This window comes from Cryptomeria japonica, chromosome 4, assembly GCF_030272615.1.
Source record: "Cryptomeria japonica chromosome 4, Sugi_1.0, whole genome shotgun sequence".
Classification (NCBI taxonomy): domain Eukaryota; kingdom Viridiplantae; phylum Streptophyta; class Pinopsida; order Cupressales; family Cupressaceae; genus Cryptomeria; species Cryptomeria japonica.
This window is the reverse complement of record NC_081408.1, coordinates 244,225,701-244,242,336: the sequence shown is the minus strand read 5'-3', so window position 1 is coordinate 244,242,336 and position 16,636 is coordinate 244,225,701. Positions and strand designations below refer to the sequence as shown.

Sequence of the window (16,636 nt, the reverse complement as noted above, 5' to 3'; positions counted from 1 at the left end):
TGCAAATGTCAAAACAATACTTATCAATTATCTTAGTGATGAAGTATTTGGTAAGGTTAAAGTAATGAAAGAAGCTAAGGGAATTTGGAACAAGTTGTATTATGCATATGAAGATGATGCAAAGACCTAGCAAGCAAGACTTTTGAACCTGAAGTAGAATTTTGAAGGTTTCAAAATGGTTGATGATGAAAGTGTTGAGAGCTACATACATATAGTAAATGATACAATGGAGGCTATCCAAGATATTCGTGAAATGTTAGAAGAAAGTGATGTCATCAGAAAGATCTTGTTTACATTGACCAAACCCTACAAACCAAAAAAGTGTGCTATTGAAGAATGTCATGACCTGAATAGCTACACAATTGATCATCTTATTGGAAAATTCTTTGCCTATGAAATTGGAGAGATGGAAGTTATGAAATCCCATCGAAGAGAAGATGCATTTAATGTTTGAAGGATTTTAGGAGATGAACCAAAAACAAGTGAGAACCTAGATGAGATTGAAGCAAACATTGTAGGAAGATTAAAGAGAGGAACTGGAAAGTACAAAGGTAAGTTTCCCTTGAAATACTTTAATTTTGGAATAATTGGGCATTATTATTCTAAATGTAAATACAAAGAAGAATATAGAAAATTTGATGATGATGAAAAGAAAAGTAGATATAAAAGACACGATTTTAAGAAAAGAATAGATGATAGAGATAAAGGGAAAACAAATTTTTTTCTCTATGGAGGTACATTCATCTGAAGAAGAAGATATTGAAGACTCAAATGAAGAATCTTTATTCCTGGCTATAGAAGAGAAAAATTAGGATAGGTGTAGAAGACTAGAAGAGAAGACTGCACTACATGCTAAAATTGAACTAAGATCATGGATCTTTGATTTCAGATGCTCAAATCACATGATCGGAGATAAAGACAAGTTTATCACTCTGAAGAAGTATGATGATGGATCAATGAAATTTGCAAGAGAGGAAGCTGCATTGATTTGTGAATTAGGAAGTATATCTATTGATGGTAAGTGTAGACACCTCAAATTGTTCTGCTTAATTAAATAAATATTTTTATTTATTTAATTATTTTACCCTAAGTTTTCTATTAATTAAATAAATATTTAATTAATTCATTCATTCATTTTAGCTTCTTGTAGCCTTGTTCTAATTTAAATAAATGCTTTTATTTATTTAAATTGTCCTTTTCCTAAATTAAATAATATTTTATTTATTTAATTGATCCCACTTCCTTTATTAATTAAATAAATCTTTATTTATTTAATTAATTCATTTTAGCTTCTTGTAGCCTTTTTCTAATTTAAATAAACACTTTTATTTATTTAAATTGTCCTTTTTCTAAAATTAAATAAATATTTTATTTATTTAATTGATCCCACTTCCTCTATTAATTAAATAAATATTTATTTATTTAATTAATTCATTACCTTTTTCCTCTATGACACATGTCACTTATCTCTCAATTCTTCTCTTACCTACCCCCTTCATCATTTTATTATTTCTTCTACCTACCCTTTAATCTTAGTCGACCATTTATCCTCTTCACCTTTTAATCTTATCCCTCCATTTCTTAAAGTGTCTTCTACATAAGAGGATGCTTGCTTCATTATCAACCCTAATCAAAGCATCTAATCACCTAATCAGTCAATCAATCTTATGCAATCAAGCCTTCTTGTGATCAAACTATCAACCACAATCTGTTCTTTGTTGAGCTCTTGTGTAGACATAAAATTTGAGAGCAAATATATCAAACAAAATCAATGGAGATTGGAGACAATGGAGATTGAAACCCTACTTGACATGTGAATGATAATATTGCTTTATTTTATGAATTTGCATGATCTTAGGTATCCTCATTGGTGTATTGTGAATTTTTTATTGTAGAACTAGGATTTTATTTGTGGTTGGATCTTGATGGTTTTACAATAGGTTTTCATCATCATTTTTTACCGTATACAGTAAGCATAAAACCGATGGTATTTTATATGTAGAAGATTTGAGACATAGTTTATTGAGTGTTAGTCAGATGTGCAATAGAGACTATGAAGTTGTGTTCATCGATGCCAGATGTATGATCAGAAAAGGTAAAACCGGAAAGCCAATAGCATAAGGAATTAGTACAAGTGGAAATGTTTATTATATAAAGGACAAAAGTGGAAACAAATGTTATCTAAGTCAGAGCAATGAATGCTAGATATTGCATAAGAGGATGTGACATGTTAACTTTGCTAACATGAGAAAGATTTGTAACTTTAAGGCAGTAAGAGATTTACCAAAGATTGTCAAGCCTATTGACACTGTGTGCATGGATTGTCAACTAGGGAAAAAAAAAAGAAGAGAATTTTCAAGAACAAGGAGTATTCTATGATGTATCCATTGGAGATAACTCATACAGATCTATGTGGCCCTACAAGGACAAGCAGACTTAAAGGTGAAAGGTATTTTATGTTACTCATTGATGATTTTTGTAGGATGACACAGGTTTCTTTTTTGAAAAAAAAATATGAAGCTTTTAAAAGATTTAAAATTTTCAAGTCAATGGTAGAAAATCAAGTTAATTCTAGAATCAAGTGTTTGAGATTTGATAGAGGTGGAGAATTTACTTCAAATGACTTTCACAATTTTTGTGAGAAATATGGTATCAGGAGACATTTTTATGCTCTGAGATCTCCTCAATAGAATGGTGTGGTAGAAAGGAAGAATAGAATTGATATTGAGATGACCAGAATTACAATGAAAGATGCTAACATGGCTAATGTGTACTAGAAAGTGTTGGGATCCAAGAACACTGAGATGGGGGGGGCGGGGGGGTGTGAATCAGTGTTCTACTGGTAAACATAAATTTTATGCCTTTATACCAAACACATATAAACTGGTAAACAAATAAACATATAACTTGAAGCAAATAAACCATCTACATAAATGAACACCATAACACATAAAATTTATAAGTGGAAAACCTCAACGAGGAAAAACCACAGTGGGATTTGTGACCCACAATATCAGTTCACTGGCCATGTGAAATGATATTACATATAATGGGGGCCTGCACTTGCAGGAAGGCACACTACCTAGAGCACATTGCCTAGAGCACACTGCTCATCACTAAAGAGTCTCACTGACTATAAGCTTCTACTGAAATAAAACAATGAGAATGAACGCAAGAATGCATCTGCTATTCCAAATAGAGTTCCAGTTATAGCTATGCTCTGTACCGGTTCATAACCTTGAACATTTCTACCGGTCTTCTCCTCCAAAAATGCTTTCCAACCTATCCACAAATCATTGCATGATATGACATTTGCATAAAAAATGATCTGCATACATATACTTCACATTATATAGTTTTGCTATATTCTATCTCACTTATTTCGCTTCCTATCACATATCTCATGCATACAAAATGACCTAGCAGACTGACCTATATACCCATTACAAAAAATATGCCTTATGTCAACTTACAATACAATACAAAAGATATTTAATGTCGGCCTCAACAATTATAAAAAATGATTTATTAAATAAATCCTTCTAGATCTCGGCTTCCTTCAAGTATTGATGTCGGTGCCGGTGTTGGTGCTGGTGTAGCCCTGGATATTCCAATGCAGGTATCTACCGGTATATGCCTTCTAATGCCGGTATGTGACTTTCATCCAATCTTGTTGCCATCAATGACAACAAAATGAATCTGATGAGTGTCAATTTCCAGCAATCTCCCCCTTTGGTGTTGATGGCAACACTCATGTGAAAAATGGATTCCCTATCGGTTAACTGAAATATGCTCCCCCTGAGCAATACACTCCTTCTGATATCCTAATATCCTTCCCATGTGATCCTGTCTGATTTTTCTGATATTTTTCACATATACATACTCCCCCTTTGGCATCAATGCCAAAGACCGGTGAAAGAATTGAAGGAATAGAAAATAAATGAATACAGTTAATTTCACTGGAGTTTTACCAACTTCAAAATTTCAGGGTAAGCCTTATTCAACAAATGAAGGTATGTATCCCAGCCGGTTTTGAAGGTGTCAGATATTAATGATAGTCCTCTTAGTAAGTGGGGAAATGTTTCCATTTCTTTGTCTTTTGTCGGTGAGGATTTAGCAATCATGTCCATGCATTCTCTTTTATGTACCCCCAGTGAATCCAATCTGGGACTCACCAATCCTCTAAGACTTCTAGCTCTCCTTCTGACTTTTTCTCTCTCCTTCTCAAAAGAATAAATTTGGTTCTCCAAAGACAAAATTTTTCCATCAACAAATGTGGTCAGTGTAGTTAATCCATCAAAAGAATTAGCAATGTTAGCTATCTTATCATGTAAATCCTTTAGTCTGCAATCTACATTTGTTGTAAGGAGTCCTATGTTGCAACAAACCCTATAGATATTTGTACCTTGTTTCAAACAACTCTCTATAAGAATAAGTTTATCTTCAATTTTCTTTTTCTCTATTTCTATTATCTCTTCAAAGGCGGCTTTCTTAGCCATAGTGAATCTCTCTAAAGCCTGTCGATCTGCAATCTGCCTCAATGATTGAAAATTATTAGAGATATGTTCATTTAGAGTTTTTATCTTGTTGGAAGGGCTCGCCTCATCCTCAATTTGACAATTAGGAATTAGATTGTGCAATATTGTAACTGATTGGTCAATTATTCCCTTATTTGCAGTACCTTCCTTCAGTAATTTATGAGTGGCCATCGTCATTAGTTAAGTTGGACTTAACTCAGATACTGATTTCTTCTCAACTTGAGAAGTGTCAATTGTCATAACCTTTGTCGGGGAATTAGTATGAACTGACGGTATTACCTTATCCTTTACAACCTCTTTTGCACCGGTGGCTTCGCCAATAACCCTACGGATGCCAGTTTCACAATCTATGTCAGGTGAACCTTCATTAATGATGAACACAACTCTCCAGATCTCCTTAGATCTCTTCTAGGGTAATATGCAGGATTTTGCAATGACTTTGTCAACCCCTAAGGCCTATGCCTCAGTTACTGGTGGAATTTCTTACTGGTGGAGGTATACCATGTTCTACCAGTGGAGTTACTAGTGTAGATCCATCACTACATTCTTCAGATTTTCTAACCCATCTCTTGGTGTGATCTTGTTGTATTTCATCTACCTTTTTCTTTCCTTTCTCATTATCTTTATCATTGCTATCCGGTTGAGTCTTGCCTTTGCAGTATTTAGCAATATGACCTATTTTGTTGCATGCATAACATGTAACATTGCTCTTTTGAATTGCTTTGTCATATTCGGTGTTATTCCTTGACCTATAATGATTAGCAAAATTTCCAAACTTTCCATATGCATGACATTTAATATTCATTCTGCAATCTTCTGATTTATGGCCATACTTCTTACAATTTGTGCATTGACCGGGAATAGAATTGTAGTTTTGATTTGCTCTATTTTTACATTGTTTAGCCATATGCCCAAATTTGTTGTAAACAAAACATCTTCCATTGAATTTATAAGCATTAGATTGCCTTATCGGTTTCCTCTGTTCTGATGAGTTATGCATGCTAGTTGTTCGATCTTCATTTGCAGTACCGGAGCTTTCTCCTTGTGTAAATCCAAGTCCTCTAGAATCATCAATCTGCCTTTGTCTTTTCAATAAGTCATCCAATTGTGCAACACTAATCCTAAATTTTTCTTTATACTCACTTGTAGTAGTTAGATCATCTCTCAGAGTTACTATCTGCCTTTCCAACTCTTGTTCATTATTCCAGGATTGTACCAACTCATTTCTCAACATATCATTCTTATGACCCAATCTTCCACATTCTTCAAATTTGTTCTTCAAAGATACAACAATGTTTTATTCCTTCTTCTTTCTGTCCTCAATCTCTTCAGACATCCTCATAGCCAGATCTTGCATTTCATTCTTCATGAGCATGTCAACTTGACTTAGTTTCTGACATTGTTCCTTAAGAGCATTATTCTCCTCATCATCCGGATTTTGCAAAAGTTATTTTCTCTTGGCTTGAGCTGATGATAACCTTTCTTGTAGGATAAGAATGAACTCATTAGCAGAATTCAATTCTTCTTGCAATTTTAAGTTCTTCATCTTTTCATCATCATAATCCTCAAGAGCCATCTCAAGTTGCTTCTCCATAGCCATGTTTAAAGATTCCAGTTTCAGGATCTTCCTCAAGTTGTTAAACTTCTTCCGAGGTACCAGGCTCTGATACCAATTGTTGGGATCCAAGAACACTAAGACAAGGGGGTGAATCAGTGTTCTGCTGGTAAACACAAAATTTATGCCTTTATACCAAACACATATAAACCGGTAAACAAATAAATATATAACTTGAAGCAAATAAACCATCCACATAAATGAACACCATAACACACATAATTTATACGTGGAAAACCTCAATGAGGAAAAACCATGGTGGGATTTGTGACCCACAATATCAGTTTACTGGCCATCTGAAAGGATATTACATATAATGGGGGCCTGCACTTGCAATAAGGCACACTGCCTAGAACACACTGCTCATTACTAAAGAGTCTCACTGACTACAAGCTTCTGCTAAAATAAAACAATGAGAATGAACTCAAGAATGCATCTGCTATGCCAAATAGAGTTTCGGTTATAGCTCTGCTCTGTACCAGTTCATAACCTTGAACACTTCTATCGGTATCTCTTCTCCTCCAAAAATGCTTTCCAACCTATCCACAGATCATTGCATGATATGACATTCACATACAAAATGATCTACATACATATACTTTGCATTATACAGTTTTTCTATATTCTATCTCACTTATTTCACTTCCTATCACATATCTCATGCATACAAAATGACCTAGCAGACTGACCTATATACCCATTACAAACAGTATGCCTTATGTCAGCTTACAATACAATACAAAAGATATTCAATATCGGCCTCAACAATTAAAAAATGATTTACTAAATAAATCCTCCTAGATGTTGGCTTCTTCAAGTACTGAAGTCGGTGCCAGTGTAGCCCTGGATATTCCAATGCAGGTATCTATTGGTATATGCCTCCTAATGCTGGTATGTGACTTCCATCCAATCTTGTTGCCATCAATGAAAACAAAATGAATCCGATGAGTGTCAATTGCCAATAGAAAGAAGTTGTCCATACTACTTTTTACATTCTTAATAGGGTTCAAATAAAAATAAATCATACTAAGACACCTTATGAGTTGTGTTATGGAAGACCACTTACTGTGAAATATTTTAGAATCTTTGGAAGTGCTATATCAGAAGAGATGAGAATGACTTCAAAAAGTTTGATACTAGAGAAAATGGAGGAATATTCTTGGGATATGCTACAAATAGAAAAAGCCTACCAATGTTACAATAAGAGATTAAACAAGATAGTGGAGATTACAAATGTGAAAGTATGCGAGGTATGGGATCAGAAGGCCCCTAAACCTATTCAAGAGACCAAATTTGAGATTATTCTTGTTGTTGTAGAAGAAAAGATAGACCTAGAAGTAAACAATGAAGAAAAATTAGATGAAACAAAAGACAAAGATACATAAGAACCAAAGCAAGCAATCAATACCCCAAAATATGTGCAGAGGAATCATTTAGAAGATCAAATATTTAGAGATTAGAACAAAGGAATTCTAACAAGAAGAAGTGTTAGAAAGGTAAATGAGAAAACTAATTGTTCTTTTCTTTCACTTAATGAACCTAAATCATATGAAGAAGCAAATAAAGAAGAAATTTGAGTACAATAAATGGAAGAAGAATTGAGCTAGATACAAAAGAATCAGACTTGGGAGATAGTGCCTATATTGGTGGAAAAAAATGCGATAGGAACTAAGTGGGTGTTACAGAACAAACTGAATTAACAAGGACAAGTCACAAGAAACAAGGCAAGATTGGTATGTAAAGGCTATTCTCATGTAGAAGCTATTGATTTTGAAGAAAATTTTTCCCCAATTGCTAGGATGGAAGCTATTAAAATGTTTCTTGCTTTTTTTGCCTACAAAAAATTTATAGTATATCAAATGGATGTCTAAGTCAACATTTCTGAATGGAGAGCTGGAAGAAGTATACATTTAACAACCAGATGGATTTGTATTGTCAGATGATCCAGAAATGGTTTGCAAATTAAAGAAGGAATTGTATGGACTCAAGCAAGGACCTAAAGCATGGTATGGAAGACTAAATAGATATTTGTTATAATAAAATTTTAGGAAAGTAGCTACATATAACAATCTTTATTTCAAGGTTGAAGGTATCAAGTTGTTGATTGTTGTTTATTATGATAATATGATGAAACTATAAAGATATAGTCAACTAATGAGAGGGGAGAGGTGAATCAATAGATAGAAAATAAACTAAACTTTCAACTCAGAATCAACTTGCAAAGTATATCGGTTTAGACACTTAGACAAATCTGCAACTGCATTGTTAAACTTTTTTCGGTTGTCCTAATATCTCAGTAACATAATGCAACAGATTTTGAAACTTAAATACCATTTGACAAAACCTTAAACCACTTCACTAATACCAGTAATAACATGTTTCAGATCATGTCCGTTCATTTAAATATATCTATGCAGTTTTACTCATCATTCATATCAACCATATCAAAAACACATCCACAAAATCATTCACCACTTGACACAATGATTTTTAACATGGAAACCCAAATGGGAATAACCATGGTGGGGATGAATACCCACAAGTATTTAGAACTCTTCTAAAGTTCGTCCTGATAGGAGCCAAGCTCGGTTAGAAGCTTATAAAATAATATTTTGTAAGGAACAAATCTGGTTAAGGACCACCCGATTAAGGGATTGACTACAAATACCCTATTAAAGGTAACCTCAGTGGAGGATTTCAAATCCAAGCTAATGGATCACCTGGTTAGAGAATTTCAACAAAAAGCCTGTTAAAGATTACCTGGTTAAGGGATTTAATTGTTGTAATGGTTAGAGAACAACAGGTTCTTGACTGATCTATAAATAGCACTTCCTTGCTGAATCATATCCTTGATAGCTCCTATCTGCCTTCACATCATTATGCAGACACACCTCCTAGTTCGACAACAATCACTTCCACACTTAACCAAATTGCCAACACTCTTACAAAAAAATCCATCAACCTTAAAAACAAATACGTTAGGTCGGTAGCACAACAAAAACGCTAAAAATCTCATAGAGATTACAGACACATTGATTCAATATTGACCGCTAGATTACATGCAATCAACATTATATTCTTCTAGGCATTTACAACCGCTCCTAGATCACCGCACTTTGAATCTTGTAACTCATCACATGTTTGTCACTTCATACTATGCATTTGATCATTCCCAAGATAAACAGTTATCTCTTATGCACCAAATCCATTTGAAAAATCATCATGTGCAACATGCTTGTGTGGCATATTCATCACTGATCATCACAACCGATCTCCAAACTTCATCGGTTAGGGTTCTTCTTCTCAACTAGTTAGGGTTACCGGTTGATCTTCACTGCATCATCATTGGTTGCTTTACTGCATCACTACCGATTTCTTTACTGTATCATTGTCGGTTGCAATTGACATAAATGACAACACCTCCTAACTTCTCCAATGCCAACTTCATGCAATGCCAACATTCTCCCCCATTGGCATTAATAGCAATACAAATATCAATACCAATTGATTGTCATGATTGAGAGTAAAGCACATACACATGTATAGGAATCTTGGTTTACATTTTCCAATCATATACTATCCTTCCACTGTATCTTCATATCATCAGCTGGTAACTGGTCTACAACTGTCTTATCTCCTTAACATAGAAGACTATCAATCATATACTTCTCTCCCCCTTTGACAACAATGCCAAAGTGAAGATAAACCATTCAGTTTCTTATTCATGCTTCACTGATTTGCAATTAGTTGCCCCCCCTGTGGAGTAGCTCCATTCTTCACCAATCCTTCTTCAAAATTTTCAATAGGCTCCGGGATTGATGGCTTCCCTATCTTCTTAATTGACTTCATGTAGGGGTACAACCCCTAACTTACCTCTAAGATATTCAAATGTAGCCTTAGGCAGAGGCTTAGTAAAAATATCTGCTAGCTATTCTTTAGTAGAAACATGCTCCAGTGACACATCCTTGCTTTGAATTTTCTCTCTCAATAAATGATACATCAGCTCTATATGCTTTGTCCTAGCATGCAACACTAGGTTCTTAGAAATATTTATAACACTTTTGTTATCACAGAAAATTCTTACCAGTTATGATATCTTCAGCTCGAAACCTTCCAATATGTGTTTCATCCAAATTGCTTGGGTACAATTCATGTAAGCTCCAACATCCTCCACCTCAACTATAGTTGGCAACCAACTAATATACTGAAACTACTTACTTCACCTACTATCGGGAGGTTCCCAAAGGTAGCGTGAGAAACCTTTTTTCACTAGGACACTAGAGCAGAGGTCGACTTATCTATATGCATTATGACGGACTATCTACGTAACATGAGTGACCTATAATCCCGGCTAATCCCCCTTCAAAGAGAGTGAGCAGGAGGGGTCGAGATCATCCATCTATTGACTTAGACTAGATACTTCGTCTGAGACTCCCAACTACCATATATAACTCTAACTAACTAGAATTGTCTAGCAAGGGTCTATCTCGCCTATCTCTGTCTTGTCCTTAGAGAACAACCATAACTATAGAGAGTTCTACACTCAATCGAGTGGAAAGAAGAGGATCGAGAAGAAACCTTAGCCCCTACCACTAGCCATAAAATAGTAGGCCCCCCCCACCCTACAGTAAAGAAGCAAGGATCGAGAAGATGATAATCAGATACGATTAGCCTATTGTAGTAAGATGAAATCATTTGATGAAGATGAAGAGAAGACGATAATCGTATTCAATTCACACCGGGACGATGGGGGAAAAAAGGGGGCCGAGATAGTAGGAGGGTGGGGCGTTCGACCTTAAAAAGAGAGGTGTAGGGATAGGTCATTTATGGGTAGCTCTTCGAGCTTCCATTGTTATGTATAGAATCTTGGGCTGGGGTGGGGGGCCCCTACTATTCTATGCCCCCCTACTATTAAAGGGCCGGTATAAAAGTTGGGTGGGAGGAGATAGGACATCCCATAATTGCAACAACTGATCGATCCTATGCGAGCCCACACTCGACTAGATAGTAGGGCACCTCCCACCTTTCACGCCTTCTCGAGCTGAACCAAACTAAGCCAATTCATTCCACCGCCCGTTAGAATAGTAGGGCCACTGAGTGAGGCTCACACACTGTGCAACTCTGACTGGGAACAAAGAACAAGCACTCTCTGAACTGTGCATAGAACCCTTCCGCCCATACCCCGTACTATTTACGAGTATTCCAGAACAAAACATTCTATTCAATCGCTCTCAATCCCCTGTTGATAAAGGGAGAGCCTATAGATCTATATGGAGGCTCGACCACCCCTTTGTCCCTAGTTGGCATGGTAGAGAACACAGAGCTTATCCGATATTGTCGCTATTCCAACTCCCCCCATATATATATGATAGGAATTCTTAAAGCCTGGGATTGGGCCCACCTCAGTCGAGGGCGGCTATGGCTATCTATATCCCCCATCTAGAGAGAGGGGGTTGGGCGACCCATATAGAGGTAGGGGGTCATCCCTCTCTCTACCCTCTCTCTGTATATGTTACAACTACTAAGATAATTAGGCTTCTCGATATATAGAGTCGGGGCCAACCCTAGAACTATTTTGGAGAATAACCTATCTCTATCTCAGACGGGTGCATCAGAGAATAGTCCACCATATTCATATTCGTTAGTTCATGATTCAACTATAACGGATGAATGGGAGCACAATAAATAGAATTTTAGGGGTGCCTCAGCTTTTGTTGTTGATTGAGAGATACAACTCTGTTTCTTGTTGCTTCAAGCCACTAATCTGCCTCTAAGAAAGAATGCTCCTCCGGTTGTAATCTTCCTATCATCAATATTTCCTGCCCAATCTGCATCGGTATAGAACTTTAAGTCAAAATTTCTTGCATATGGATACCATAATCCATAATCAGTAGTGCCTTTCAAGTATCTAAAAATTCTTTTGGTTGCAACCATGTGTGACTCCTTCAGACTTTTCTAAAATCTAGCAACCAATCCTATTGCGTGAGCAATGTCCGGTTTGTTGTGGACAACATAATGTAGCTTATCTATCATGGATTTATATTCCTTTTCATCAACTAGTGCAGAATCATCTTCCTTTGACAATTTACAACCTGTAACCATTGGTGTTCCAATTGGTTTACAGTCTCCCATTCCAAAAGTTCTTAACACTTCCTTCACATACTTGGATTGTGTGATAAAAATACCTTCCTTCATTTGTTGGATCTGAAAAACTATGAATTTTTTTATCTCACCTACTAGTGACATCTCATATTCATTATTCATTTCATTAGCAAAATCATGACACATATCATCATTTCCTCCAAAAATGATATCATCAACAAATACCTCACTTACCAGTATTTTATCTCCTTCTATCTTGAGATATATATTATTGTCTTCACTGGTTCTTTGAAAACCTATCTTTACTAAGTGAGAGTGCAATCTTTCATACCATGCTCTTGGTGCTTGTTTCAAACCATATAGTGCCTTAAATGCATCTTGCACACCATATTCTTTTCTTCAGTTAATGCATAACCATATGGTTGTTCTATGTAGACTTCTTCTTCCAATATTCCATTCAAGAATGCTGACTTAACATCCATTTGATATACTTTAAATCCTTTGTATGCTGCAAATGCAAATAGAGTCCTTACTCCTAATTTTGCTACTGGTGCAAATGTCTCATCATAATCTTCACCTTACTCTTGTGCATATCCTTTTCATACCAGTCTGGCTTTATTCCTAACCACTACTACATCTCCATTCAATTTGTTTCTGAATACCCACTTTGTACCTATTACATTCTTATTTTCTGGTCTGGGTACCAATGACCAAGTATTATTCTTCTTTATCTGGTCAAGTTCTTCTTCCATTTCGTTGATCCAGTCTTCATCTACAAAGGCTTCTTTTGTAATTCTAGGCTCAATGGTGGAAATCATACAAGAGTTTTCTCTTAGCCCTCTTCTAGTTAGCACACCTACATTCTTGTCTCCAATAATTTGATCAGGGTTGTGATTGAGTTTGACATACCTTAGAATAACACGATCTTGGTTTTTAGGTTCTTCTTCTTCACTTTCTTCATCTTCTGCTGGACCTTCCCGTTCCAGTTGAACTAGGTCTTCTACGTTCAGTTCTCCAACTTCTGGCTTTACCAGTTCCGGTTCCAAAAATAGTGTGTTTGATTCATCTTCTTCCTTCTCCTTACTGGTTTCTTCTTATTTTCCAGGAAATCCATCTACTTGGACATTGACACTTTCAATGATCTTCTTAGTTCGATTGTTGTAGCACTTGTAAGCTTTGCTCTTGGTGGAGTAACCAAGAAATATGCCTTCATCACTTTTGGCATCAAAATTACCAATATAATCACTTCTTTTAATAAAACATCTGCTACCATTTTTTTTGAAGTAACCGACATTTGGTGATCTACCGTACCAGTATTCATAGGGTGTTTTGTCTTTACCTCTTTTGACTAGTATCTGGTTCATTGTATAAACAGTTGTGCTGACAGTTTATCTCCAAAATGTCTTAGCTACACCTCCTTGAATTAACATAGTCCTAGCAGCTTCAACTACTGATCAGGTGCTCGACGTTGCAATCGTCTTGCAAGGCCTTCAGTAAATATGGAGCATTGATTTGAGAAGTTAACCCATCTATTTCATATAGGAGTGAAGGAGCATTGATTTGAGAAGTTAACCCATCTATTTCATATAGGAGTTGCCTTCGGCGAAATTAGTATAATTAAGAACACATGAATAATAATAAGTATTGGTTAGCACATATAATATAGACAAATATCTCATGTCCAAAATCTAATACATATATGAAGATAATTCATCCACCAAATAGGTCCCAAAAACATCTGGCAATACACAATATTAATACACAAATTAGGATATGGTAGGAAATGGAGAGGGGTGGGCCTTACATCAAGCCCTTTGACCGATTTATTAATTTAAAACAAGTTCATAGACATACAAAGAAAAATATATACGTCTAGTTTCATCCTTATAATTGTAAATGCTAATGCAATTCCATATGATGGTATTATATCTCTCTAAAGAACTAGGGCATTATACTTTTATACAACACTCTATGTCTAGATTGGTAGGAAATGACTAATTGAAGTAGAATCACATTAGGTCCATGGCTAATTTTAAATTTGATAAAAGGAAACGAAGGTTGCACATAGAATCTTTAATCATATTTAAGATAATAACTATAATCTTGAAAGATGATTAAAAACATCATACTAGAAATTTAAAATGTAAATACTCAAAAAAATAAAAATAAAATAAAAAAATCAAATTTTAATTATAAATTATACAAATTATCAATTCCTGTATAAAAATGTGGGTTTTAAACAAAATAAATAAATTCAACATAATTTAAAAATGAAGTAAATTAACATAAATAAGAAATGCTACACTAAAATTAAGCTCGAGGCCAAGGCCAATTACAATTGTTAGGATAGTCGTAACGGATGGAAATACGAAGAATTTAATGTTCATCAAACCCTAATCCTAGATGAAGAAACCCTCGATTAGCTTTTCCACACATCTGGGTGCTCTTATCTCTATTTGCTCTGCTCATATCTTACATCGAATGCAATGGCATTTGTATTGTTTTGGAGATGCATAGTTTGTTCAGGGAAATACTCCTCATGCCTTCCTCGAGCAATCAAATTTCATTCTCCATCATTCACACGAGCAATCAAATTTCATTCTCCATCATTCACATTCGCACCATGCTCACTACTTTCTTCTTCGTCATCATCTTGTTTCACACCCTCCCTCAATATCATTTCAGATCTCTTAACAAAAGAATGTGGTTTTTCTTCTTCTCAGGTGACAACTGTCATGAGAAGAGCACCACTGCTGTTGAGGAACAAATCCGACAACACCGCTAGAGAAGTCATTCATCTTCTGAGAGATCCTGGATTCACTGAAAACAAGCTTACGACTACCATTCTGAGATACCCACTTATCCTTACACCGAGAGCGGATAGACAGTTGAGACCCAAGATGGAATTTCTGAAGAAAATGGGTTTGTCTACTCAAGACAGCGCACATATTATATTGAATAGACCCAGATTGCTCAGCTTGAGTTTGGAAAACTGTCTTGCCCCTAGAATTCTCCATCTTGAAACCCTATTTGGCTCAAAGGACAATCTGTGCAAGGCTTTGAGAATAGCGCCTCGGCTTTTGGTGAGTGATTTCCAGAAGCAGGTGAAACCTAAAGTGGAGTATGTGAAGAATAGTTTAGGCACTCCGGAAGGTTCAACAGCATTTGCGCGAGCCCTCAGTGTGGTTACAGGTGTTAGGTTTGAAACTCTGGAAGCGAAAATTGAAAATATGGCAAGTCTTGGTCTGGCAGAGAAGGAAATCGGTCAAATTCTTAAGAAATATCCTGAAGCACTTCGTTATTCAACCAAGAAAATGAAGGAAAGCAGGTCTTGAGTCCAAGATTGTTGCTTGGGGTCCTAAGATTTTTAGTTTAAGCATAGAGAAAAGGCTCAAACTCCGCTATGAAGTCTTTAAATATTTGAGGACAAGTCTGCATGTCAAGGTTTTACCTACTTTGATTAGATTCTTTTTGGCTAAGTGAAAGAGAATTCCTTGCTATGTTCAGCCAATACAATACTCTAATTAAGTCTAAGGATCATGCAATCTCCTAAAGCAAGCATTTTAGAGTGGTGATGGGAGTTTCGGAATAAAACTAATCCAGGTCTTTCTTTCTAAGGTTGGACCGGTGTTAAAAGGGCTTTGGAACTCATCTAGACCAAGATAACAAGACAAAAGAGGAGAATACAAGGGACTGCGTTGGAAGAGAAAGCAGCACGAGGAAGACAAGAGACAGGATTTGAAAGCATGGGAATGTGCGTTGAAAACAGGGGAGTTCAATCTCCTCTTTCTGTATTGATTTTTTAGGACTTAAAGACTGAATTTTATATTTCTTTCAGTCTAAGGATCTCTAAAGCAGATATTTAGTGTTAAACAAACTTGCTCCATTTCTTCTCTCTCTTTGAGTATATGTAAATAATCTGACCTTGTTATAAGGTTTCAGTATAGTATTTGTGAATGTGCATCATGTTTAAAGCATTTATCTTAATAAAATTTCCATGAAGAAGCTAATCTGTTCTTTCTGTGTGGATAATAGCAATTTTTCTTGTCTTTGTTGACTATTTTAAGGTGTGGGATTGAATAATTTTTCAGGACTGTCTTGATTGGTTGTCCATTCGGTTGGGCTACCCAGTGTTTGCATCAATTATTTTTGATATAGTCAAATGGCAAGTCATATATCTTTACCTATGAGTTTAAATTCTACTGACAAATTGGCTTATGTTTGGATCATTCTGATGTAGATTCAATCAAAATGAACTGTTATTAATTCCGTTTAGCTCCATCTACAGTTCAGATTTGAATTCAGAATTAAGATATCCATTTACAGAGTAAGTTGATAATTGATTTCTTCTGCATGGCTTTAACTTTAATAATAAGCATGA

General features: G+C 35.6%; 1 protein-coding gene across 1 annotated transcript; it reads left to right on the top strand.

The window, feature by feature from the left end:
- The first annotated feature begins 14,588 nt into the window (after positions 1-14,588).
- Positions 14,589-16,257, top strand: LOC131065521 (transcription termination factor MTERF4, chloroplastic). Its single transcript, XM_058000038.2, has one exon. It carries the CDS (start codon positions 14,742-14,744, stop codon positions 15,588-15,590), a length of 849 nt encoding a protein of 282 aa, XP_057856021.2. The 5' UTR covers positions 14,589-14,741; the 3' UTR covers positions 15,591-16,257.
- Positions 16,258-16,636: the final 379 nt, after the last annotated feature.

Bases quoted from the DNA above. Each gene is read 5' to 3' on its own strand.
- LOC131065521 (XM_058000038.2), top strand. From the start codon at position 14,742: ATGGCATTTGTATTGTTTTGGAGATGCATAGTTTGTTCAGGGAAATAC.